Source organism: Tasmannia lanceolata, unplaced genomic scaffold (assembly GCF_043159265.1).
Source record: "Tasmannia lanceolata isolate RefF3 unplaced genomic scaffold, GAP_Taslan_0.1 ptg000006l, whole genome shotgun sequence".
Classification (NCBI taxonomy): Eukaryota; Viridiplantae; Streptophyta; class Magnoliopsida; order Canellales; family Winteraceae; genus Tasmannia; species Tasmannia lanceolata.
Window position 1 is genome coordinate 47,793,937 of NW_027518683.1, and position 27,522 is coordinate 47,821,458.

At 40.5% G+C, this 27,522-nt stretch overlaps 1 protein-coding gene across 1 annotated transcript; it reads left to right on the forward strand.

Annotated features, from left to right (window-relative positions):
* The first annotated feature begins 1,999 nt into the window (after nt 1-1,999).
* On the forward strand, nt 2,000-18,791 carry LOC143880416 (Tetratricopeptide repeat (TPR)-like superfamily protein). The gene is made up of 6 exons (XM_077383406.1): nt 2,000-3,853; nt 6,778-6,962; nt 7,066-7,236; nt 15,225-15,425; nt 17,465-17,716; nt 18,128-18,791. The coding sequence occupies exons 1-6, from the start codon at nt 2,356-2,358 to the stop codon at nt 18,566-18,568; spliced, it is 2,748 nt and encodes a 915-aa protein (XP_077239521.1). The 5' UTR covers nt 2,000-2,355; the 3' UTR covers nt 18,569-18,791.
* Nucleotides 18,792-27,522: the final 8,731 nt, after the last annotated feature.

Consider the following 27,522-nt stretch of genomic DNA (forward strand, 5'->3'; position numbering starts at 1 on the left):
GCAGCCCTCATGCCCGGGTAAACCCGGTCTCTTGACTTGATTTGGCATTTTTGAAGAATTTAATCAGAAAACTTCTCTTTTTATCCTTTAATTGGATTGGGCTTAATTTCAAAATGTAAATTAAATGGATTTACAAAGAATAGAAAAGAAGCGGTTCGGGTCGTTATCCGGATTGAAGTCGTATGCTGTAACATGAGTCCCGAAAGATCTCGCAGCTGATCACAATCAGGATAACTAAATCAAACAGAAAAGACAATACATAAGGGAAAGAAAACTCTGGGTTTATGATTCCTTCCGTTTGCCAACACCGTGGAGCACCAGGGCTCTCATCTCTGTCTCATTTATCCGTGATAGGATTGGAGACAGAGTGGTGGGATAAAGAGAGGGAACATAGCCTTATTTACAAAGGAAGGCAAGGTGTTTCACAAATTATGAAATTGCCCTTGAATTTCGCAATTTGTTGTCGTTTTGTGGGCTATTTTTGGACTTTTTTTTCAAGATTTTTTGGAACTTTGAAAGACCATATGTTGTTCATTTGGACTCCAAATTGTGCGCGGTCAAATCCGTTGGGTTCCTTGTATCAAGAAGAATTTAATGAGTCTAATTTTGCTAGTGTTTGGGGTACGACGTGTTTTTTGGTAGAAGCGTATGTTTTTTACTCAAAGTTAACTTCCGGTTTGAAATGCCGTGTAAAAATGGGCTTTTCGACTGTGCCGTAAAAGGAGGGTGCCGTGTAAAGACGGGCTGCTTGTCGTAACCATGGGATAAATCCATTTTCGAAAAATCCTTCCAGTTTCGTAAGCCTAGAGAGAGAGACCTTAGAGAAAGAAAATAGGGCTTTGGGCCTCATAGTTTCATTTGAAAAGAAAAGCCAAGAAATTAAGTTGATTGAGCTAAAGATGATAGCAAATGCATGTTCCACTATCCCCCATCTGTCTGATTTCCTTTCTTCCCTATTGAGCACCTGAGTGGCTATCTGTAGCTGGCTATGGTTTGGGCTGGGGTAGAATAAGATTTGCATGGAAAAAAAAGATTTGTAGTTAGAGAGGAAAAGATACTTGTATAGAGGAGGAGAGTGAAAGGGGGAAAAAGAGCTGGAGTCGTATTATGATAGGAAAATCAGGGGCAACTTTGCGGAATGAAATTGTGTAGAGAGAGAAAGAGAGAAATTAGGGATTGGCAGAGATTTTTCCTTTTATTGAAATAGTTTTGTGTGATAAGGATACCACGTCGGATTGAAGGGAGGATGGGGGACTGTCCAATTGGGCCCTAACCATAGAGTATCTATTGATTAGGGAGGCAGATCATCCAACAAAAGGTTTTTGGGAAATGTATGATCAGCCCCACCTAAAACTTCTACAATGCCCTGTTTCAACTGCATTCCTCATTTATATTTCTTAAAATAAAATTACAAGTGCCATTGTCATATTTGTGTCTAATATATAGTAGCCTAATTAATTTCTAATTAGACTCTAGATTTGCAATGCATCTCTCTAAACCTTGCGCAACATCTTCATTGGAAAATAGCAATAATCCTAATTTGGGTATAGTTTTTTTTTTTTTTCCCCTGTTATGAGGCCCATCCCTTGCCATTTCCTGATTTACCAACGGATTTTTTTTTTTAATTACTATGAAATGAAATTGTTGTGTTTTTGTTAAAAAAAAAGTATATCATCACTTCCTTAATGGGTAAATTTTCCAAATACAAGTGGGGCCACTTGTTCGTGGATTCAAACGATTTATCTGTAGGCCATGGGCCATGCATAAAAATTGACTAGCATCAGACGATTCTAACCCTCAGATCATCATTGCTGTGGGCCCATGCTGAACAAAACCGTTTTCATTAAAAGGGAAATAGTTTTCATCAAGCTTATCAAGGGTCCAGATCATTAGATTAGGGTGGGACCACAGGGTGGGACCAGTGCTCCCAGTGGGACCAGTGCTCCCACCCAACAAAAAATTTGATATTGCGTCCAATTCCGTTTCTATCACATAGAACGATCACCGTTCCAAAACCTATATTACCTTTGGAGACTTTCCTCCTCCTTTCCTATCTCGACACCTTCTTTGGAGAAACCCTAGCGTGACGCTTCTTCCTCGTTCGCCATTGCTGAAGTAGGTAAGGTCTCTCTCTCTCTCTCTGTTGTTTTGAGGTTTTCTCCTCTCACTCTCTCTTTCTCTTGTTTCGAGCTTTCTGAATCTCAGTTAGGGTTTCTCTCTCTCTCTCTCTCTCTCTCTCTCTCTCTCTCTCTCTCTCTCTTCTTCTTCTTCTTCTTCCTCGAAGATTGTCACCCAAATCCTCCAAATTCAAGGTAGGGTTTGTGAGGTACCTTCGAAAACCTAGAAAATCCATTCATGTCGTTGTCTTCCATCTCTGCTGATCTATATCCGAGCGAGGACGATTACCAATACGAAGAGGAAATACTCCGAAACCCATTCAGCTTGAAACTATGGTGGCGTTATCTGATTGCACGAAGCAACTCTCCCTTCAAGAAGCGCGTAATTATCTACGAGCGCTCTGTCAAAGCCCTCCCCGGAAGCTACAAGCTCTGGCACGCCTACCTCCGCGAGCGCCTCGAAATTGCCCGAAATTTCCCCATCAATAGCCCTAATTACGAGAAGCTCAACAACACCTTCGAACGTGCCCTAGTCACAATGCACAAAATGCCCCGAATCTGGGTCATGTACCTTCAATCCCTCACCGATCAGAAGCTCCTCACCCGCACCCGCCACACCTTCGATCGTGCCCTACGTGCACTCCCTGTCACGCAGCACCAACGGATTTGGGAACCCTATTTAATCTTTGTTAGCCAAAAGGGCGTCCCTGTGGAGACCTCGCTCCGAGTTTACCGCCGTTACCTCAAATTCGATCCCGCCCACATTGAGGACTTCATCGATTTCCTCCTTGATTCCCAGCTTTGGCAGGAGGCCGCCGAGCGATTGGCTTCAGTGCTCAATGATAATCAATTTTATTCCATTAAGGGCAAGACTAAGCACCAGCTCTGGCTCGAGCTCTGTGATTTGCTCACCCGGTATGCGAATGAGGTGTCGGGGCTCAAGGTGGATGCCATAATTCGCGGTGGGATTAGGAAGTTCACCGATGAGGTAGGGCGTCTGTGGACGTCTCTTGCTGACTATTATGTCCGGAGGGGTCTTTACGAGAAGGCAAGGGATGTGTTTGAGGAGGGGCTCACTACAGTGGTCACTGTTAGAGATTTTAGTGTCATCTTTGATTGTTATGCACTGTTTGAAGAGAGTGCCCTCGCCGCAAAGATGGAGACAATGGGTATGAGTGATGATGAGCAAGGTGATGAGGGTCCTGCCGAGGAGCTTGAGGATGGGAGATTGGATTTCAGTCTCTCTGTGGACAAGTTTGCCAAGAAGATTCTTCGTGGGTTTTGGCTGAATGATGATAATGACATTGATTTGAGGTTGGCTAGGCTGGATCATCTCATGGAGAGAAGGCCCGAGCTTGCAAATAGCGTTCTTCTCCGGCAGAATCCCCATAATGTTGAACAGTGGCACAGGAGAGTGAAACTTTTTGAAGGTAATCCCAAGCGGCAAATAAAGACTTTCGCTGAGGCTGTGAGGACTGTGGATCCCATGAAAGCAGTTGGTAGGCCTCATACATTGTGGGTTGCTTTTGCTCAGTTGTATGAAAACCACGATGATGTTGTGAATGCGAGAGTGATTTTTGACAAGGCCGTGCAAGTCAATTACAAAGCCGTGGATAATCTGGCTACTGTACACTGTGAGTGGGCTGAGATGGAGCTGCGACACAAAAACTTTAAAGGGGCCTTGGAACTATTGAGACGAGCCACGGCTGAGCCTTCTGTTGAGGTCAAACGAAGAGGTACGTAATTATTTTGCTTGTTTTAGTGGTTGTTCCTTACTATTTTGCTGCTTCACATAGTTGTTATTATATAAATATGCATCTGTGTATGTCAGTTTTGTTTCTTCACATAGTTTTTTTTTTTTTTGAATGGTTATTCACATTTTTTTTGAAATGGTGAATGGTTATTCACATTGTTCTTCACATAGTTGTTCTTATATAAATTTGCATCTGTGTATGTCAACTAATGCATTTACTAGGGGATTTCAATAGAACCTTTGGTCAGGGCAGATAACTTTTCTGTCTGAGTTTTATTTGTTTTTTTCCTAACTAGGTTAGGGTTCACTTATGCAGTTTCTCCCGAATTTCAACCACACTTTTTGTGAAAGAAAATACTTATTCTGTCAACTTTCTTTTATTAGATAAGGGGTCGATTTCGTCCCCTCCTTTTTCCCATCTTTTAAATTCGCTATCCTCTTCTTTAACCCTTATCTACTTCAATTATTTTTCACAACTAAATAGCTTTCTCACCCTCAAGAGTTTTGATGATAGTGTGATGTGACCCAAACTTGAACTTGGTTGGCAATATCTGACAAATATTCTGAAACCTTCTAATAAATTCATTTGCGATCTTTCTTTTAGTGGGACTTGAACTTAGGTTTGCAGTGCCTGACAATCCTTCTGAAACCTTCGTGGTCAACTACATTAAATGGTAATTCATCCATGCTTACCATCCTAGCAAGTTCCAGCCCTCACTTTTCTTGGTCCAATTTAAAATTTCAAACTCCTATCCTCACCATCTACTCTAGACTCACCAAAAGACATAAGTTGTTGTTTTTTCACCTTTATTATTAAAGGATGTTTGCAATTGGCATCTCTCTCCAAGTGCCGCCTAAGGATGCTAGTACCAATACTTGCTGATGAAACAATTTCCCACTATAATTGCACACTGACTGTTTGTTTTACTATAACCATCCTAAGCAATTTTCATAATATTCCCAAATTGCATATGTTGTTTTACTGTCTTTCACTTTTTAAGGTTATTGTTGGGGAAATCCAGCAGTAATAGCATTATTGATGTCAATGGTGTTACCCATGTCCAACGTCTAACCAAATAACAAAGGATTCGTAACTTAACCCCCTCCCCCCCCCGAAAAAAAAAAAAAAAAAAAAAAAAAAAAACATGCAAGATAAAGTTTAAAAAATCCAAAACATGAAAGAGATTTTTTATCATTACTATCTTATACCATCATGTACCATGTTAAATCTGAAAGCACTGACACTGGCATTGGGGGAGAAGTATATGATCCAAAGCATGAATTGTTTATTGTTAAAAAAAAAAAAAAAAAAAAAAAAAAAAAAAAAAAAAAAACTCAAAACATGAATCTGAAACTGATAAAAGTGTAAAAACACCCAAAAGAGCACAAGTGTGGATTGACCGACGGATATCAGATCATTGTCATTCCAGGCCAGTACCATTAGCCATCCCAACATCCATTATAAAGCCACCTTCATCTGCACATCCACTTTCTCTTCTTTAGCTCATTACTGATTTCCCATGCATCCATTGAAAGAAAAAGAGAAGCATGAAAGGGGAAAAGAGAGAAAATATAAAACAATCAGATTTTACTACTCATACTTTTTTTTTTCTTTGAGAAAGATGACTTGTACTTCATTATTACTAGGGGTGCAACTCAGGTCGGGATGGGTCGAGGCCAACCTGACCCGATTTCCAACCCGACCCTACTCGAAGAACCTTTTTTTCTGACCCGACCCGTGTTCAACCCGACCCAACCCAAGTTTTGAAGCTTACAAAAAAAAAAAAAAAGTCAAAAAATTGACAAAAAATGTCGGGTTTCACTCAGGTCGGGTTGCCCAAACCCTCAAACCCGAACCCGACTGCCCGAACTCAACCCGACCCTTTTTTTTCGGGTTGAACCCAACCCGAGTTGCACCCCTAATTATTACCACCCATATTCTTACCAAAAGCAACCTTCAAACTGCCAACATCCTGTCATCCATTTTTCCTTGTTTGTTCATTAACATGTGGCATATATCATTTAAGAGAAATATAAAAGGGAAAGAAGAAAAAAGAGAAAAAATAAGGCAAAAAACTCAGTCTATCACCATTCAGAAAAAAACCTTCTATCATGTTTCATTCCTATCGCAATGGCATCCATCATATTCATCAGTAAGGCCCACCCATGGGCAAACCAAATGGAAGGTTGGGGCTTGGGGGTTGGGGAGGGAGGGAGACTTATATTGTGAATGGATTAATGTAGATTTTGTTGGTTCAAGGAGAGGTGAGGAGAGAAGGATTTGGGCTTAGAAGAAGGGCTGAGTGAGATTAATGCCTTTTATGGTGGTCATATTTGAATTTCAGGACATGTTGTGAATCAACTCTTGATGGCCAAGTCTGCAGAAGTCATGACCAAGGAAATACTGAATCACCTAAAAATGAGATTTGAACCCAAAAAAAAAAAAAAAACCTGCATCTTTTGTACTTATGCTGAACCTGTGACTCATACTTTACACGAATATCCTGCTTTCCTTGTTGTTCAGCAGAAATAAAAAAGTTCATTCACAATGGCATGATGTCTCAGTTTTGTCAAATATGCACTTAGTTTGGTAAACAAATTGACGTTATAGGGTGCCAAGTTTTGAAATGGTGTCTTGTGCTGCTTTTGATGTGTTGACTCTTACAGAAAATGCCTGGGGTTAGGCCTGTAGCTCAATGGTTGAGGCTTTGTAGCTCAAACCTGAGGTCGCAGGTTCGATCCCAGCTTACCTACCATAAAAAAAGAAAAGAAATGCCTGGGGTTATTCCGTTCATACACAAATACATCAATTATGTTTGGAGTTCTGTTTATCCCCTTTTTTTTTTTTGAAATGGTGGAATTCTGTTTATCCTTTCGACTGATCTTTATTCGTTCTATTATATGCAGTTGCCGCTGATGGGAATGAGCCGGTGCAGATGAAGCTGCACAAATCGTTGAAGTTGTGGACCTTTTATGCAGATTTGGAGGAGAGCCTAGGAACTCTGGAATCCACTCGCACAGTCTATGAAAGGATTCTTGATTTGAAGATAGCTACTCCACAAATTATAATGAACTATGCGTTTCTTCTTGAGGTATATATCTTCGTGTTTATATTCTGCCACTGTTCGTTCTTTCTTGCTTCACAATTTTTCAAATGCATGTCCTACAATTTTTTTTATTTATGGAATTCAACAGGATCATAAATACTTTGAGGACTCGTTTAAGGTATATGAAAGAGGCGTCAAGATCTTCAAATATCCGCATGTGAGGGACATTTGGGTGACATACTTATCCAAATTTGTCAAAAGATATGGAAAGACAAAATTAGAAAGAGCGAGGGAGTTGTTTGAACATGCGGTTGAAAAGGTATAGTTCTTAAGGAATTTCTCATACGCTGGTAAAATATTCTTTTTCCTCCTGATAAACATAACAACATGCGTGACACTCACAGAATTATAAATTACATGTGGAATGGTAATTATATGTGACATCAATGGTTATTATACTTTCTATTCTATTGGGCATCCCAGTTTCTTGGATAGTCTAGGTTCCGAAGTTTTTTTTTGTGTCTCATTAACATTATTGAATTGCTAACACTGTAATCTAATATCTCAAGTAGTACGACAACTAAGCATATTCTTGTGAAAGATATAAATCAAGAATCTAAAATTTGTTAGCTATGAGATTGATAATAAATCTAGAATCCCTTCCAATGAAATGATTTTTCTACTACTAAACAAATAAATGATATAGAAGACGGGATGTCAGATGGACTAAATGTTGGTTCAAAACTCCAACAGAGAAACTAATGCTTTGTTGCTTTCCATTGATGGCTATGTCTGCAGAAGAAGAGAATGGTTCTAGACATTATTTAAGCCCAAAAATATGTATTCAATAGCTCTAATCTTTATCCATGCTAGCATTTGGTAATTTATGACTTTCTTTCTGGTAATTTATTGGTTATCTAGAACTTTAAAATTAATTGTTCCCAGACAACTGTGGTTCATATGAGGGTATTAAGTCTTAGGAGAAGTGATATTCAGTAGAATCATCTTGTGCACTACATCTGATGAGTCATTTTGTGTGGCTTTATAATGATTATGAGTTTATTATTTATCCAGCCTTGAGCACCCTGAAAAAATTATAAATTGGGCTCTCTCCTCCTCCCTGACACTATAAAACTGATTTTTCGTAGCTCTAGCATTGGAACTTGGGCCGGGCTGATATAGGAGGCATTATAATCAGGGCGGCTTGGTAAGCTTGGTTTTTCTGGCACACTTGGCGCAAAAGACTCAAACAAGGTGTAGGTGCTGAATGATGAATAAGAGTACTCATATCGATCTTCGTAGGCCCTTACACAATAGGGGAAGGTTCATTAACCGTTATTAGGTGGATGTAACCAGGGAAAGAGTATTTATGGAGATAAGCAGATGCAATTGAAGAATCTTTAGAACTTGTAACTGATCTCCAAGTTTCATTTCATCATGCCGTGAGGGCTGATTCAGTCCGATACCGACTTACATGAACATCCACCATCTAAAATACCGACTTACATGCATGTGCAGCCAACCCGAAAGCAGTCGGGGGCATTTGTTTTTTTGAGTGATCTAAACCGTTCATTTGTTGGGCCCTGAAGTAGATAGAGTGTGCCCAGAAAATCTTCTCTAGAGGGTAATTCAGTAGCAAGAGTTGGCTCAGACCAATAAGTTAGGTCGTTAGGAGAGATTTTCGTTCATTGATGAGGGTGATAAGTATACATAGTATATTTGTTCCAATTCTTCATATTCTCTTTTCCCATTTATTTTCTTTTTTCAGTGACCGACTTGCTTATCTCTTTCAGTTTTTAGAAGAAAGCACTTATTCTATCATTCAAAAAGAAACAAAATTTTCCTATGAGCTTAATATTTCTTTCCTTGACCTACATATTATACGTTGAAAGCCACCAAGCACTTAAAACTCTTTTACTGGGCATCAGTCACACACTGGCTTGAAAATCCATGGAGTTTGGTTTCGTCCAGAAGAACATTGTTCCATAATGTGTTTTGCTCTTCTATTTTGATCAAGTAAATATATATTATAGTTTTTTTTTAAAAGAATATATACCATTGTTTTAAAACTCCCCCACGTCATCGTGGACTCCCCTGAGTCGACTCCCTTTTCCCTTGGCTACGTTTGCCGCATGCTACATTTTGCCCTACAGAGTCAATCAAAACTCCTTTGACTTCCCCGAGTTATGACCGCGCAACCAAGTTCTCAGCTGCGTCAGCCGAGTACTCGACCGTGTAGTGCACTCGTGCCTAGTTGACTAGGATTTTCTTCGACCGCATTTTAACCTGCATCCAAGTTTGGAAACACTGATATATAAACTTTCTATTGCTTAATGAAAAAGAGAAAAGGTATAGAATTAGATGGGGAGTAGAAGTCCTTGAGTTCATGCAACCTAAGTGGCCAGAAGGTTGGGCACATTGGTCCAAACATTAACTTTGACTAAGATACACCTGCCAACCCACCTATGGTTATGGTGTACATCCATACATGCTTGCATTACGTATTGTATGCATCTTCTTGGCTGTGACCCATTAGGCCTCCATTCGCAAGAGTCGTGTACCCACCAAAACAGTGTCTGATTAGTCTTGTAGTCTACTCATAGATGTAGTGGTGAAGTTTATTAATTATGCATTTGGGTGGTCTTGGTCTAAGCCTTTTCCTTATGGCTTACAGTTTCATGCCCTTGTTATGGGAGGCCAACTAGATAAACCAGATTTGCCCCCCCCTGCTGATCCATCTCCTAGTTTAAGTCGCTTAGGTGTCCTACACAATGAGATACGTTTAGTCTAGTTGCGTACAAGGTTTTAAATTTCAGTCTCCGTTGCCACGAAAACAGAAGCGTTTCAGTTGCAGTGGAAATCCTATAAAATCACGGAAACAAATGCAGATAATGGAAATTAAAGATGTAACTTCGGGAAATGCTAGAATAAGCACAAATACACATATAGAAACCATTACGTAAGCAAGAAAGCCACCCATAATAGTTTAAAAACATCGAACACCTAGTGACATGCACTGTTGCACATGTCTGATACCTTTCTTGTATTTAATCCAACAATTGATTGAATGTTGCAGGAGAACTCAAAGGGGTTGCTCTGATACCAATTTAATGTAGGGTATCTTATAAAGGAATAATGGAATTATAGAATGAGTGTATCCATGGTCAAGGAACGGAGTAACTGGTGAAAAGCGTAGGTATTAAATTATAGTAGTAAACAAGAATGATGATACTTGGAAGTTTTGAACTCAAGAAATTGAACAAAACTCTAAGTCTTGAAGTTCTTAACCTGTGGTTTAGTCAAAACTTCAACTATTTCTTGATAGAAGGGCTTCTTAGAACATAAATCTGAAAGTATCCACACCCAATAATGATTAGGGTTCAATCCAATGTCCACGGCACAATAATGAATGAAAAACTGATGATTAAAGAACCATGTTCTCAGAAATTCAGAAATTCAGCAATAAATGAAAACTGTTATAAATCTATAACAGCGGGTTTGACGGAAAAACTAAGAATTAACAGCTGTTATATTCATCAAATATTCTGATGAATAAAAGATAGAAAAGGGCTATAGGTATAAAGTAAAGAATAGGTTTTGAAATATGTGATAAACACTGTTTGAGGATGTAATGACTGTGATTAACTCCTTTCAAAACCATTGGATCAGTGGATCAGTGGATCTATTTCCAAGGGTGGGGATCAACGATCCATCGTTGATCAACCCTCGATCTTAGTTTTTAATCACTCTTTTCCCTTTGATTTGCTTGGATCCATAGATCTTAGAATCTATGGCTATTGAAAGTTATAACTAAATTCTCTAATTGAGAGAAGAAAATAAGTCTTGTTGTAAAAATAAATTCCGTGGAAAATATCACTTAAAACGTGGAAAATTTCTTTGTATTAAAAGTGATGGGAAGAAACCCACGTTTTTCCTTGTATGGGAAAACGTGCACATGGTGTGGGTCCACCTAAAATCTTTTCAATAATCCATTGAATTTGTATACTTTGCTTTTAATTAGTAATAGCATTGCAAAACTACTAATTATATATATATATATATATATATATATATATATATATATATATATATATATAATTAGGGTATGTAACAATGATTGTATGATAAATAAGTTAGGAATGTTGGGAAGGGAAAGATTCTTTTCTTTTTGGAGATTTAATATCCACTTTGAAAGGAATCTTGTATGCCTCTTTTGGTATGGTAGATTTACTTATGTAAAATTCAAAATCTCTAAATTATAGCAGATTTCTTAAAAGACAAGATCTTGTGATTTTGGAATATGAGCAATCAAATCCCAACAATGGTGGGACGCCCAACTCATTGAGAAATCAAGGGATCCTGCAATTCAAATTTAGGAAAGCAACCAAAACTACAACAAAGAAGAGAAGAATATAAGAAACTTGGGTTATCTCCCACATCCAAATTTCTGGACGCCCAAGTGAGAGAGAGAGGAAGAAAGAAAGAAGAAGAAGAAGAAGAGCTTTACACTTGATTCTCTTTATACCCTTGATCCATCCAAGTAAGTACCTTATTTCTTTCCTTGTCTTATAGTGTTTTCTTGGTCTCAAAACGGACCAGATTTATACCCTGTCAATGTATGTTCTAGAGGTCCCAAAACGGACCAGATTTATACCCTGTCAATGTATGTTCTATAGGTCCCAAAACGGTCCAGATTTATACCCTGTTAATGTATGTTCTATAGGTCCCAAAACGGACAAGATTTATACCCTGTCATTGTATGTTCTATAGGTCCCAAAACGGTCCAGATTTATACCCAGATTTGTACCCTGTTGACATGTGTTTCCTTGGTCCCAAAACGGACCAGATTTGTGTACGGTTGATAGGTGTTTTTACGTATCAAAACTAGACAGATTTAAGATCAGTTATATACACTTTTACTATATATATTAAAATTGGACAGATTTCAAGACCGTTATATGTGTGTTTCTATGTATCAAAACTGGAAAGATTTAGAGACAAATATATGCATGTTTTCGTGTGTTAAAACTGGACAGGTTCTAAGTCATTCATATGCGTATTTTATATTCTAAAAACGGGATAGCAGTCATGTGTTTTTGTGTGCATGTTTTATGCCCTCAAACAGGGCAGCAATGATGTTTTTTTGTGTGTGAGTTTTATGCCCTCAAACAGGGCAGCAGTCGTGTTTTTGTGTGTGAGCTCATGCCCTCAAACAGGGCAGTAGTAGGCTTTTCTGTGCATAAGTTTTACGCCCCAGAACAGGGCAGCAAGAGTCTTCTCCGGGTATATCCCCTTCCTGTCCAAAGATAAGACAGCAATGGTATGTCTATGTGCATGGGTTTCACCTAAGATAGGGCCTCAACGTAGTACCTGTACGTATTTTTGAAAACTTAAACATAAGAAAAAAGAAAAGAATTGACACTGTTATGTTCTATCACTTGACTCAAGGACTATCACACTCCACTACCAATCAGCAACCGTTCATTCTTCCCCATTCGGAAGTTAAGGCAGATGATAGCTAACTTTGCTCGTATGGCTTTCAATTCATGCAACAAGAATGGTGAAGTATCTAAATTTTTATGGTTTTCTAAACTATGCTATGATAAATGAAATTTTGTCTCTTGTATTACATATTGGAAATGGAATCTGATTTCTAATAAGGAATTATAAGTTTAATTGTTTTTATCATATGAAATAACTTGGAAGTCGTATGGAAACATAAGAAATATCCAAAGAGGAAATGGGAAAGGGTGATGGGAAACCATTGAGTTATCCCTGTAAATAAAAGGTATACAACTTGGGAGAACCGCGCAACTCCTAGTTGATGTCGGAATCCTTCGAAGACCAAGAGTCCCTAGGCGGTATGATCTACCGTAATAAGTCCACGCGAAGTCGGCCGTGTCGGCAAGGATAACAAGCTAGTGGGAACTGGAGTGTCCTGGGTTTAAATGAAATTGTTATGATAAGAATGTAGCAGATTATAATTGTTCCTATTTTTATTGAACTATTCTCTTTCAGTTATTATTACATTTGTTCACCCTAATTGATTTTTCTATTCAGTTGTAGAAGATTTTGGTAAACCATTATTTTGGGAAAATTACAATTGTCTTATCTATAATATATGGATCTTGATATGTTGTTTTAAATTGAATTCTTATACTGGTTCAGTTTCTATCATCCTGCTGACCTTATTTTTCTCCCCAGGATTAGAGAATTCTAATGAGGGTGCGTTTGCTCACGAGGATGTCTAGGAGCGTAGGATGATGGGAGCAAATAATTAAGGAAGACGATACCCTTCGTCAAACCTTTGAATTTATTTTAAATTGGCTAGTTCGAGACTTTACTTAATTGAGTAAATTGGTTTTATGTTAAAGTTATTGTAAGGAGACATTTTGGAAATGGAATAAGAGCGATGGCTATTTAATTTTCATATATGGTTTAAGAAAAAAAAAATTATGGGTATTTTGGCAGGTGTTTACTTGTAGCGATCCATGGAAATTGGGTCGTTACAGAGGAAAATAGATAAAAGATGACAACCAGTTATCTCTCTGATGCATCCAAAATTGACGATGAAAGAGAGAAGGGAAGAAAGAAAGAAAATAGGGTTTAGAAGAAGGTAAAGAAAACAAAGAGAAGAAGGAAATTCAAGAATGGCAGTTGCAAAATTTTTAAAAGAAAGCAGGGCAAGAAAGAATCTAAAATGAAAAAAAAGAAACCTACATACTAGGGTTTAGGAAAAGATAAAAAAAAATGTGAAGATTTGGTTTAGAACAATACCTTTCTTGGATCAAGATCCAATACAAGAAGGATATATAAAAGATGAAGGTGATCTCGTGGCAAGAGTTCCCTTTTTTGTATTTATTTATTTATACTTCCTGAGAAGTTGAGGAAGGTGATCTCGTGGCAAGAGTTCCCTTTTTTGTATTTATTTATTTATACTTCCTGAGAAGTTGAGGAAGGTGATCTTGTGGCAAGAGTTCCCTTTTTTTCCCATTCAGACTATTGTATAAACTAGTCTTGAGTGCTTTTGGTGAGGCAGTGGATTAAATTACTATTTTCTCTTTACAAAGATTGAAGTTTATTAAATTACTATTTGACAAAATCTTCTATAATTTGAGTTTTGAGGGGTTTGTGGAGGTTTCCATCCACATAACCTCTATTTTGTTTTGTGTTTGGTTAGGGTACTTTGTTTTGTAATTGGTTTAAATGGTTCTTGCTGTAAGGGCAATCTGGGCTCATGGGGATGATGGTGCTTTCCATGAGGGACACAGGGATCTGGTGCTATACTGGCAGGTCTATGGAGTCAATTTGATGATCACCTTGGTAAACATTATGGAGCATGATTTGGGTGATCATCAAAGGCACCTTGGAACTCAGTTTGGAAGGGTTACTTTCTCAACGTGGTGAGAAAGTGTAGGGCAGAGATGAGCCATGGAGAATCCTCTCTCTTCTGTGCGATCTATAGTATTCTAGTGGTTGTTTTCAGTCTAATGATGTAGGATTGATGGCTATTTCTTGTCTCTGTTCTCTCTGTTCCTCTTTTTATAGTTTCTTTTGCTTGTTTCCTGGATTCATGAGTTGAATGAATGCACCAATATTTATGATATAAAAAGGTTTTTTTCCTTTATTTTGTCAACACTGAGCATAGTATGTTTTGCAATTCATGTAAATGCCAAAAGCTTCATGGTTGAACATTGATAAAAATCGATGAATTGTGTTTGCACATTTGATTATGTAAATGCTATTTATATTTTTTTTTTGAAAGATGACAATTTTATTGAAACTATGAAGATTACATTGGGACCAGTAGTCCCAGTGTAAGTGTCGGATACTCTAGGGATAAGTTACATCTCTTCTCTATATTATAATTTCTGCCTATTCTATTACCTTAATTATTGTTGTACTGGTCGCTATCATAAATGGACAATACAGTGTGGTAGTTCCTTTTCTCATTCCTCCCCACAGTATCCTGTATCCTACTAAAATTTTTAACTTTCCAGTTTTTCTGGATTTATTTTGTCCCAAATCGATTTATTTTTCCTTTACTGCTGATTTCTTACTTTTATATGTGGTAACAAATGTTCTCACAAGTCACAACTGTTCACCCTTGGAACAAACTGTTTTATTGTTTTTAAATATATATTATTTGTAATATACTGGGTTTTCACTTTGACTGCTGTTGCGGTTTTTCTCTCATTTAGTCAGTAAGTATCATAATGCTAACTGATGATCAGGTTTTTCTCTAATTATTTTATTTTATTTTTTTGAATGCTATTTTCTCTACTTATTAATTTCCATGTATATCAGGCACCTGCGGAAGATGTGAAGCCATTATATCTACAATATGCAAAATTGGAGGAGGATTATGGGCTTGCGAAGCGTGCGATGAAAGTCTATGCTCAAGCTGCAAAAGCTGTACCAGAAAATGAAAAATTGAACATGTATGAAATTTATATAGCTCGTGCTGCTGAAATTTTTGGCGTTCCAAGAACGAGGGAGATATATGAGGTTAGCTCCTTTGACAATTTTTTTAGAAACGGTAACAGTAACTTTTATTTAGAAAAACTAGCAAGATACAAAGAGAAAATCAGTCCAAGGACAAGGTGTCCCGACAACAGTATCGACCTTCATCTAACAGTGCATTCCAATTGTTAAATCATTCGATCAAGAAAAATTCTCCAATAGTTACATTATTCCTTTGACATTTTGTATGCAAAGAAATTCTGATCTAACGAGTTCACTACAAGAATATGGGTATGTGTTCATATATCAAGAACAATGTGGAAACTTGTGATGACATTAATTCCTATTGAACAATGATACAATGTGCAAAATGCGTGAAAAAAAAATTAAATTTATACGTGTGAAACATTTTTGTTAGCCTAAATTCTATTGCTGCTACCTTATTTTCTGTTATTTTTAATTTCAAAAAGTCGATGAAACACATTTACATAAAAAACTGAAAAAAGGGGAGACTCAATTATAAAGTACTCAAGATGCTTGATAAAATTAAAAAAGAAAAAACACGAAAAGATGAATGCAATGATAGATTTATTTTTCACTGAAATAAGGGACTTGTTTCTCAAAAAAAAAAGAAAAACGCAGAAGAATACTAAAATTAGAGAATTTAGTTAAATAATAAATAAGGGAGAATACACTCACTGTGAGAATTGGACTTGGGGATAACAGAACCCAGATGAGAATTTTTAATACCCATACAAAGAATAATTAATTTTACTGGAAAAACTGGCGGTCGTGGAATTATGAATAAATCCATATGAAATCGATGCTTACTGGGAAATCAATCATAAAAACTCAATAATTACCATTGTTTATCTTCTTACAATCATCTTCCATTTTTTTAATTTGATGTTTATCAACAATTATAGAGCTGTAAATGCGAACATATAATCCATACCATATAATCCTCCCCCCGGTTTCTTAAAACTTAATTTTGATAGAGCATATTTTGGGAACCCTGGGATGGGGGGACGAGGTGGTCTTTTTAGAGATGAAAAAGGTTTGGTAATTTGGGCTAATTCAGGTCCGTGTGGTCTTTGTGATTCTAATGAGGCATAAGTTAAAGCGGCTTTTTCCGGAATCTTGCATCTGGAAGAAGGAATTTTGGACAAAGTGATTATAGAAGGAGATTCATCAAATGTTGTGAAATGGATTTCGGGATCTGCTCCACCTCCTTGGAGATTCCTCTCCTTGATTGAAGAGATCTTAGATAGACTTTCGGGTTCTCTCGCCTCTTTTAGTCACGTAAGAAGATCTGCCAATGGTGAAGCAGATGGTCTGGCCAAATCGGGAGCTTTTAGATCTAGTGTGGAGTGGTTTGATTTTATGCCACCCTAGTTTTTTCTGTGTTTTTTCTCCTTGTATTTTTTCTCTCTTTCTCCTTGTATTCTTTTATGTGGATCTTCTCGATTCTTTTAATATACTATCATTTCAAAAAAAAATAATCCATACCAATAAATACTGATAATGCTTGTTGTTGGACTATCTTTACTTGTTGTATTGGAGCCATGAAGATCCTGCGCATCACCTGATACAATATTTATTATATTTTTAATCAAGATATGTTAACTCATTAGTGTTGGGATTTATTTTAAGCCCAGAAGTCATTCAATTTCATGACATGTTGGAAAATATATGAGAGGTTCTGGTACTGCCATCTTTCAACTTAGGCACTTCCACCCATGCCAATTTGTCCTTTATGTCTAAATTTAAAAGCATTTTAAATAGAACAAACTCACACGAATGGCAGTGCCTATATTTACAGGTGGCAACACCACCCCCATGAAGAAATTTGTGCCATATTCTTGTCATTACTGTGTAGGCACATTGGAAAATTGACAGAGATATACCAATATAGAAATGTCCACCTTCTGATCTTTGTTATTTTTTATAATTCTATGATCATGCATGCAGTGTACTATTCTAATATGCTTTTTATGTGATGTGTTCCAGATTGTTCGTTTCTCTTCTTTACTCTTTTTTTTGAATGGTTTTCTCATCTTTACTCTTGTGGTTGCATTTTGTAGCAAGCCATTGAATCTGGCCTCCCAGACAAAGATGTGAAAACCATGTGCATGAAATATGCTGAGCTGGAAAAGAGCTTGGGGGAAATTGATCGTGCTCGTGCTATATATGTATTTTCTTCACAATTTGCAGATCCCCGCTCTGACTCTGACTTTTGGAATAAATGGCATGACTTTGAGGTTCAACACGGAAACGAAGATACCTTCCGAGAAATGCTTCGCATCAAACGCAGTGTCTTAACTAGTTATAGCCAGGTTGGTCCATTTCGCTTCTATATCTTTTAATGCCAAATTACTAATTACTTTTGTAATGGCAATTGGAATGATATTAACTCCTATTTATTCATTATCTATGTTACGCCAGATGTTCTATGGATACAAACTATTCAATGTTAGGAACTACACTATAATAGAAATAGAATTCAGTTAATCTGCTATAACTGGTGAACAATGTGGATATCATTTGAAAATGAGTAGTTCAGATAGAATCTATCCGTTCATTCTCCTCTTTTTGCTCTTTCTTTTTTTTTTCTCTTTTTCTTTTGCCTCTTCCTCCTCAGAATCTGAGGTTTTGAGTTGCGGATCCTTTCCTATCCAATTCCTTTGTGAAGCTACCATAATTTGAATTATTCATACTATTTCTTTCTAATTTTTTTCCACTGGCAGATGCATTCCATCCTTCCCGAGTATTTAATGCAGAAGGACCAGAAGCTGAATCTTGAGGAAACTGTTGACACTCTGAAGCGTGCAGGGGTCCCTGAGGATGAAATGGCTGCCCTAGAAAGGCAGTTGGCTCCTGTAGCTGCTAATGATAGTGGCAGAAAAGTGGGGTTTGTGAGTGCTGGAGTGGAGTCACAGCCTGGAGTGGTCCGTACAGCCGGCGGGAAGAAGGTAACCACAAATCATGAGGATATTGAGTTGCCAGAGGACAGTGACTCAGAGGATGAAAAAGTTGAAATTGCCCAAAAAGAAGTTCCTGCTGCTGTTTTTGGTGATTTGGCACGGAAATTGGAGACTGATAATGATAAAGATTCTGATGCCGGAGACAATGAGGGAAAGAGTCCTCTAGGTGCCCTTGCAAGAATAAAGAGACAAAAGCGGCAGTAATTTCAACCTTGCGAGATCGTCACCCTTGTATAACTTGTATGAATGGTTTTTGACATGCTAGCTGCTGGGTAGGCTGTCACGGACTGAAAATCAGTTGCTGTACGCGTACCACTTCAATTTGGAGTGGTACTTATGCTTTTAGAATTTCTTACATCTGTCAGAGAATATCACTTATCATCCCTTTTGAAATTCAAATAGTTATCCTTTCTTGGGACCTTCTGCACTTTTTTTGAACGACATATTTTTGTATTATGTGAAATGCAGTTGGAAGTAGTATAACTGTGCAGTCAGATTTTGGTCACAGTAAGGAGATTGATTGCGACCCATTTTTTACCCAGATTTTGACCGAAGATTGAAGTCAAAACAGGCGCGCCCCCGCCGCGGGGCGGGGGGGGGGGGGGGGGGCGGCGCATAAAGAAGCTGATAATGGGTAGGAGGGCTGATAATTTTGTTAGTCAGGAATGGGAGGGCTGAATCATGTCGTTCTCAGGTCCGGTGGGGAAAGAAGCCGAAGTTCGGGCCCTGCTTTTTGGTCGTCGATGGGCATATGAGAATAATCAGTGACTGCTTATAGTGGAGGGCAACTCGACTAGTGCAGTTGCATAGACATCCGGGCATTCGAATGGCCCGTGGAAATTCCAAAATCTAATAGCGGAAATCCTTGATTTAGTAAGAGCTCTGGATCCCAAGATTGAGCATCGGAGGCGGTCGGCAAATGAGGTGGCAGATAAGATAATCTGGCAAAGGCGGTGTTCTTAGAAATGAAATGTTGGTTTTATCCTTTTTGTAATTCCTATACGCTTTTGGCTTACCTTGGATCTTTGATTCTCTTCTTGTAATGGGGAAGGGACAACTTGCCCCCGCCTATTTATTTCAAGATTAATAGATTGTCAATTTTCAAAAAAAATATAAAATAATCAACTCAAAAAAGTCTCTGGAGATGATATCATGCATTTTTTTTTTTTAAAAAAAAAACCTCTAAAACTTCCATGGATGCATTTGAAAAAATAAAAAAAATCCATGGTTGTGGGGTCAAATTATTAAGCCATCAAATTACGTTTAGACCACCTCTTTGATCCACAACTTTTGAACATTGCCACAAGGACCTTCAAACTTCAAAGGCTAGGATGATATTACCATTAGCGTCTGAAAGAGTACTCCAAAAACTGGCCTTCCTGACTTCAATGGAATTAACGATACCATTTTGCTGCTTCCATCAATGTTACTCTTTATCCATCCCAAAGAAGGGGGGGTCCAAGAATCAAGAGATCGAGAAGGGAAAGGGAGAAACCATCACTAACAACGATCCAATCACAATGAATGTCCATAAAATATTTAGTTTTATATGCAGAGTCTTTGACCTCAACAATAATTGCATTATTTAGATATGCTCTTCTATTTATGCAAAATTAACAGATACTAGTGTGGTTATTAAGGCTACTTGATCAAAGATACACTGATTATGTTCTACGTTTGATCCCGCCCCCTCTTCTTTCTCTGGGTGCTTCTTTTTTGTTCTCTATCTACTCAAAGCAGGTCTGGAAATATATACAAGGGATGATGACTTTGCTGTAGATTAACCTTGCCGTAGGTCTTGAATCTTGTCTTCGGCTTGAGCAATTTATGCTGTTATATGGTCTGTCCCTCTACATATCGGAGGGTTAGGAACATCCTAACCGCTCATTTTCAATTGTACTGGACTTCATTCCCACTGCATGTAAAATCTCCACATGTTAAATTGGTTGTTGAGAGCATTTTGGGAACATGAGGTTCCTATGCCATGATTGCTGGTTGTTGTTGAAAATTTATGCTGAAGCAGTGAGATTTTGATCTTCTGACTGATATGTTTTTGGACGTGGGCCCATCCACCAGATGGATGGTCTTAATTCTCCTACTGAAAAAAGGTCTAGGTGTTTGGTTATTTCATAGAATCATCCAAGGTCTGACCCGTTGCCCATGGCGCAAAATTCCTACTTTAGACAGAATTCGATCCCACCTCTCTCGGTTCAGAGCTTGGTCATTAACTCACACTTGGCGCGAACCAAATCAACCAGCACATCTGAGTTGGTTGTTCTCACATGCAAAAGCCAGCCGAGAAATGGCTTTCCACGAAATTGGCTAGTTCATCCCCCCATAATTTAAATGGAACTTTTCTGTCATAAATAGAAATCTCACTCTTCTAATCCTCCAACTCCACCCACATAATTTAGGTAATATTTCCTTCGAAAAACGATTTCAGATGGAAAATGATATATTCGCTCCCTTTCTTCCACGGGTCACCTAAGGGCAGGATGACTTAGCGGCAAGGCCTTCCATGCCTTATCCTGGTTTCCTTTGGCTTCTGTTTGGTATGGATTTCTCTTTCCATGTTGTCCCAACTCTTAGACTTTATTCATAAATATAGTAGAGGGTGGATGGGGAAGAAATGGAGGGCGGGTATATCATATCCCTTTCACAATCACAGCTAAAAGAAGGCGTTCTCTTCTCTTTGGAATGGGAATGGGCACGAGGAAGCTTATTGGAGACCCAGGTAAGGGTGTCAATTTTGGCTCAGGCTCGGAAGCTCGCTCGAGCTCGGCTTGAAAAAAGCTCGGCTCGAATCTTAACGAGCCGAGCCGAGCCGGCTTGCCAGGCTCGTTAAGCTTAACGAGCCGAGCCCGATATAGGCCAGGCTCGGCTCGGCTCGTTAAGAATTTAATATATTTAAATATATATATATTATATATTAATATATACACTAAAAGGGTTATCCAGGGAGTGAAAGGGGGAGGCAAAATATGTCACTTCATTTTTGGAACCCATTTGTTACTTGGACCACTCCCATAGTGTAAAAAAAGTAGTCAAATTACACTAGATAGGGCTGTCCAGGGACGATGAGGGGTGTGAACTTAATATAACCTGAGCTCAGTAAGGCTCGCGAGCCTGACCGAGCCGAGCCTGGTTCGAGCCCGAGCCGAGCCCGAGCCGAGCCCGAGCTGAGCCTGGCCAAGCTCAGCTCGGCTCGGCTCGTTTACACCCCTAGACCCAGGCATGCCCCCTTGTCTATTTGTATTAACTACTTGTATAATGAGGAATGATACACTGAAGGGAGCCCTTGCAGAAATAGGATGAAAGGGTGCCCCCATTGGTTAAACCTTAGCAAAGTGCATTTATAATATCAGAAATACATGGTGGCCCACATTGTTTGGGTGATGAAAACCATTCATTTGATGGGCCCTGATATAGATAGGGTATGCCAATTTCAGTCATTTTGTTCCGATTTCGTTTGAAACTTTTCATTCTGATTTCGGCCGATTTCGGTCATTTCGTTCTGATTCTGTTGAAATTTCTGGAATGGACTGAAATCCGGAACGAAACGATATTTTCGTCATTTCGTTTCAGATTTCAGATTTCGGCCGAAAACGAAACGTTTCGTCCATTTCGACAAAACGAAATTTATAGCTAAGGTTTCTGGTCGATCAACCAAAAATACACGGGGGCCCACATTGTTTGGGTGATGCAAACCATTCATTTGATGGGCCCTGACATAGATTTGTTGAGAAGCGAAATGGACGGCTATGAAATCTTTCCTTTTTGCACCTCCATAAATCTGTCCTATGGATATATTTTTTGCACACACCCTGTCTATGTCAAGGCCCATCAAATGAACGTTTGGATCACCTACATGATGTGGGCCCCAATTGTATTTCTGGTCGACGGACCAATTAAGTTATCTGGTTCCTTATAATATATATATGAGGGATGCTAAACTCACAGGAGCCCTTGTGGAAACCATTGAGAAGGGTGGAATTATTGGATCCACGTCATATGTTTCTCCCGTTTTCAGCGCCCCTATAAATTGACTCATATAACTTACTTGGATCCAATATAATGCTAACCTTCTCTACCGTTTCCAGAAGGGCTTCTGTGAGTTTAGCATTATTCAATATTATATAATAGTCAAAGAACTTTAATTGCACTTTTTTTTTTTTTTTTTAAAAGGTGACAATTGCATTCAAATCAAAACAGTACAGAAGGACAAGGCGTCCCGCAGAGGGCAAATGCCAATACAATAGCTTGAAGGCAAAAGCCCATAAGGAGAAAAAAGAAAAAATTACACAATAGGAATGTCAACAAGAATAGAATCACGGTCCACCCCAAGCTTGGCCAACTCATCAGCAAGAAAATTAGCCGTTCGCCGTCTATGGGTCAGCACAGGATGGGTTGTGTGCACTAAGTCCCTTGCCTCATCAATTTTAGACGCAAGCTACCAAGGCCCACAGCTCTTCCCCCTAGCCCAATCCACAGTATTGGACGAGTCGCCTTCGACAATGAGAGGTCCAAAACCATGATCAACATACTACCGTAGCCCATAAAGAAGAGCTGACACCTCGGCCTCATTCGCATCACAAATGCCCATTGGTCCAGAGAAGGTCATACGAATAACCCCATTGTGGTCTCAAATTACACCTCTTATGCCTGCCTTTCCCGGATTGCCCTTGGAGCTCCCATCAAAATTAAATTTAAACCACCCCTCCGGTGGTGGTTTCCAAATAGGAGATGGCCGGGTAACGGCCCTCTTTTCCTTAATCACAGCAAGCCAATTCCGGAGGAGCATTCCGGCAGAGTACGGAATACTACCTTTGGTAGAACACCATTTAATGAGAGTAAGTTTAATATCAAGAATGACGTTGTACCAGCTCCTCTCCTTTTCTCTAAAAATCCGATGATTACACTCGTTCCATATGTGCCATACAATCACGTATGGGATAGCTTGCCATATAGATTCGCCAAGACAACCAAAATAAGCTCCACACCAATCAATAATAGTGTTGTAGATAGATCTCTGTAGCACCCATGAAAACCCAAAAAATTTAATCATGCCCATCCAAATATGATGGGAGAACTGGCAGTGAAGGAAAAGATGATCCAGGTTCTCATCCTCTATTTTTGCAATGGATACACCAGCTTGCCATATGGAAGCCTCATGACTTTAATCTGTCACATGTGTTTATTCCTTTATGTAGTAGTGACCACACGAAGGCAATAACACGAGGTGGTGTGATGCATTTCCAGATTTTCGCAATTGGGGAGGGAGGGTCACAATCATCACTGAGCTTCGTGAAGAAAGATTTAACCGAAAAATGACCCTGAGAGTCAGGGTCCAGATCCATCGATCATCAAGCGATGAGGATAAATACATTGCAGATAGTTTTGCCAAGAGGTCGAAGACGAATATCCCATACAATGTTTCTACCATCCGAGGCTCTAACAACATTTTCAAATATTGTGGAGGATGGATTCACAGCCAATCTAAATAAATCTGGATACGCCTCCGCCAGAGTGCAATCACCGGTCCATACATCCATCCAGAAGTGAACCGAATTGCCAATACCAGGTTTGAAACATACCAAAGGCAAAAAAGCATCCCTAGAGGATGAAATGGATTTCCATACTCCGGAGCCACCACGATTGGAGACGCCATTACAAATCCATTCGCCCCATCCGCTACGATACTTTCCACCAATAACATTGTGCCACAAGGCATCTTTCTCCGTGCCAAACCTCCAGAGCCATTTGCCAAGCAGCACCTTATTGCGAAGTCGTAATCTACCAATCCCCAGTCCGCCATTCCTTTTGGAGCAACATACATTTTTCCAATCAGTCAAATGTTTGAGCCTCTTCCCATTGTCCCTAGCCTCCCAAAGGAAGTCTCTCAGCATTTTTTCAATTCTCATGGCTACAGAGGCAGGAATCTTGAAGACGGACATGTAATACACAGGCATGTTTCCTAAAGCAGCTTTGAGAAGGGTCATGCACCTTCCAAATGAAAAGTAACGCTTCTTCCATGATGCTAGCTTCTGTTCAACTCTCTCAATTACCGGATCTCATTGCGCGGCTTTTGGGATTCCAAATCCCAGCGATAGACAAAGATATTTGATGGGTAATGTAGCAGCCGGGCAAGCAAGAATATTAGCGTATCTTTCCAGAGTTCCAGGGAGCAAGCTAACACCAGTAACCACTCTTTGTGAAATTGATTTTAAGACTGGAGAACAATTCGAAACAATCGGAAGATACGCTTCACATTACGCACGTGATCGACATTATCTTCTAAGAATAGCATGGTGTCATCGGCGAACTGGAGAAGTGATATGGTGGTTGCAGATGGAGAACACGGTGCAATACCACGAATGTAACCACGGGATTCGACTTTGATTAAAAGGGAGTGGAGGGCTTCCGCCACTATAATGAATAGATAAGGTGCCAGGGGGTCCCCTTGACGCAGGCCACGAGTACACCCAAAATATCCTTCAGGTGATCCATTAATCAGAAAAGAGAACATTACAGATTTTATGCATGCCGCTATCCAGGTCCGCCATTTGGATCCAAACCCCATATCACATCCGGAGGGATAATTGTCATATGGAAGGAAAGCTTATTTAACATGGACGAGTGCTGAATTAATGACCATTCGATCTCGATTCTTTACACTTCGAGGGATTCCTCCTACAAATGGATGCTGACGGGGTGTAAAAACAGCAGCCTATTAGCTGTCGACACGTGGCTAGAGGAGGGCCCCCTGCAGATCAGCCTATTAGCTGTCGACACGTGTCTTGAGGGGGGCCCACCGCAGACCCCGCGTCAGCAGGGGTAGTTTGGTAATTGCCACAGAGTAGGTGAACTTGGACCTATAGCTGGTCGACACCTGTCTTGGAGCATTAACTCCCCAACTACCCAAATTTTTCTCTATAAAAGGGCTTCCAAAGCTCATAAACAGGGTAATAACTTCTTACCCACCACTCTAAAAATTAGCTCTGCACTCCTGCTCATACTGACTTGAGTGTCGAAGGGCCTGTCCGGAGTAACACTCCGGGTTGGTCTTCTGACCTCGTTTGCTCTTTACGCAGGGCTCAGCTACTCAGCTCCCTCACCTCGGCTCCTCGAGTCCTCCAGCTCAGCTCTTACGTCACTGCCATATCTGTTACCGATTTTAGGCCTAACAGATTGGCGCCATCCGTGGGACCCCGAGCTAAAGGCTGTTCCAATCACTTTACAAAAATGACAGAGCGCAGGAGTGCGCGGGTGCCAACCGCGCGGACTACCCGAGCCGTGCTGCCCCGCAAGACTCGGAGTGAGCGAATCGCCTCGCTGGTGGTGGCAGCTTCTGCTACGGCCGAACAGATTCAACATCGTTCGGAACACCTCAACCCCATGCCCACTTCGGAGCAAGTTCAAGCTCTCTTTCAGCAAATGACAACTCTCGTTGGTCAGTACCAGCAGCTACTCCAGGCGCCTCCCCAACCTCCTCCCGAAGCTCCACGACCTGTCCAAGAAATGCCAGATATCCACAGGGGAGAGTCATCGCACCACGGTGAGGACTGAACTCATCACTCCACCAGACAAGTCCGTCATCCCACAGCCAGGCATGCACAGACAGAGCCTCACCGCCGTCGGAGGTCGCGGTCTCGCTCTGCCCAAAGGCGCCAAACTCACAAAGGGCGCGCACCACAAGCCGAATTCAGGTCCCATCGTAGGAGTCCGGAAAGCCACTCCGGCTCCGCGACCAGCCAATCGGTGGAGTGAAATAAATCACCAGACCGCAGAGCTGACCCGATGCTGCAGAGAATAGAGGAGATGAATCACAGGATAGAAGAGCTGGCTAAGGACCGAAGCCGGCCCGTTTCTAGGGCGTTCTCAAGCAGAACGCCATTCACCGATGACGTCATGGGTGCCCCAGCACCCAGAGGATTTAAAATGCCAACTGTCCCGCAGTATGATGGGACCACTGACCCAGTGGACCACCTGGAGACGTTCAGGACGATGACGCTCTTCCACGGTGCGTCGCACGGCTTCTTCTACCGAGCATTCCCAACGACCCTGACCGGTGCGGCAAGGGACTGGTACTCAAGGATCCGGCCGAACTCCATCAGCAACTTCGACGACTTCGGGGAAGATCTAGTCCGCCACTTCATGAGCAGCCGCAGGCCAAGAAAAACCACAGCATCCCTGATGGCCCTGCGGCAGGAGGATAATGAACCTCTCAAAGCCTTCGTCAGCCGCTTCAACAGGGAGGCACTCCAAGTGCCAAATCTAGACCCCTCAGCCGCTACAAACGCACTTCTCACACGTGCTAGATCTAATGATTTCCGCCGAGCAGTGGCCCGCCGGAATCCGCACTCCCTAGCAAATCTAATGGCTGGGGCGGAGGAATATATATCGGTAGAAGAGACCCTGGCTGCCCTGGACTCAAATCGGAGGAGAACCTCTGAAGACAAGAACCCTGCTAAACAGCGTAGGGATGACAAGGTTGTTAGAAGAGATAAGTCCCCCCAAAGAAGGGAGGAGAACTTCACCCCTCTCAACACCTCCCGAAGACATATACTGGCCGCTATCAGCGGAGAAGAGTTCATAAAGTGGTCAACCCCAATGATCTCTAAGGGAAACAGGAGAGACAAGTCGAAGTACTGCCGGTTCCACAGGGACCACGGCCACGACACGAACGACTGCTGGCAGCTGAAGGAGGAGATCGAGCAGTTGATCAGCAGGGGCTATTTGAAAAAATATGTCTGAAGTGACACCCACAGAAGGGAGCCCAAGGAGAAAGGTCCCCAGGGCCGGAGCCCTCGGCGGTCTCAACCGCCCCCCGCCCGGGGTCAATCTCCTCCGCCGCCCAGTCCACAGCTAGAGGCACACCGCTCCCAACCAAGGGGAGTCATTGGCACAATTATGGGTGGTCCGACAGCTGGAGGCACCTCGTCTGCTTCTCGAAAAGCATATGCACGCCGAGTCAATGTCGTGCACACATGCAGTAAGAAGACGAAGACGGAGAATGAGATCTCCTTCTCGGATGCGGACCTCGACAACCTGATATTACCGCACGACGACGCCTTGGTTCTAACCATGCTCATCGCAAACTGGGAGTTGAGGAAAATCCTGGTAGACAATGGGAGCTCAGCCGACATTTTGTACTACCA

What these genes read in the sequence shown, in the direction of transcription:
- LOC143880416 (XM_077383406.1), top strand. Translation starts at nt 2,356, where the DNA reads ATGTCGTTGTCTTCCATCTCTGCTGATCTATATCCGAGCGAGGACGAT. An exon ending in TGTTGAGGTCAAACGAAGAG is followed by an intron (nt 3,854 to 6,777) that starts GTACGTAATTAT and finishes TATTATATGCAG; the next exon opens with TTGCCGCTGATGGGAATGAG. An exon ending in TCTTAACTAGTTATAGCCAG is followed by an intron (nt 17,717 to 18,127) that starts GTTGGTCCATTT and finishes TTCCACTGGCAG; the next exon opens with ATGCATTCCATCCTTCCCGA.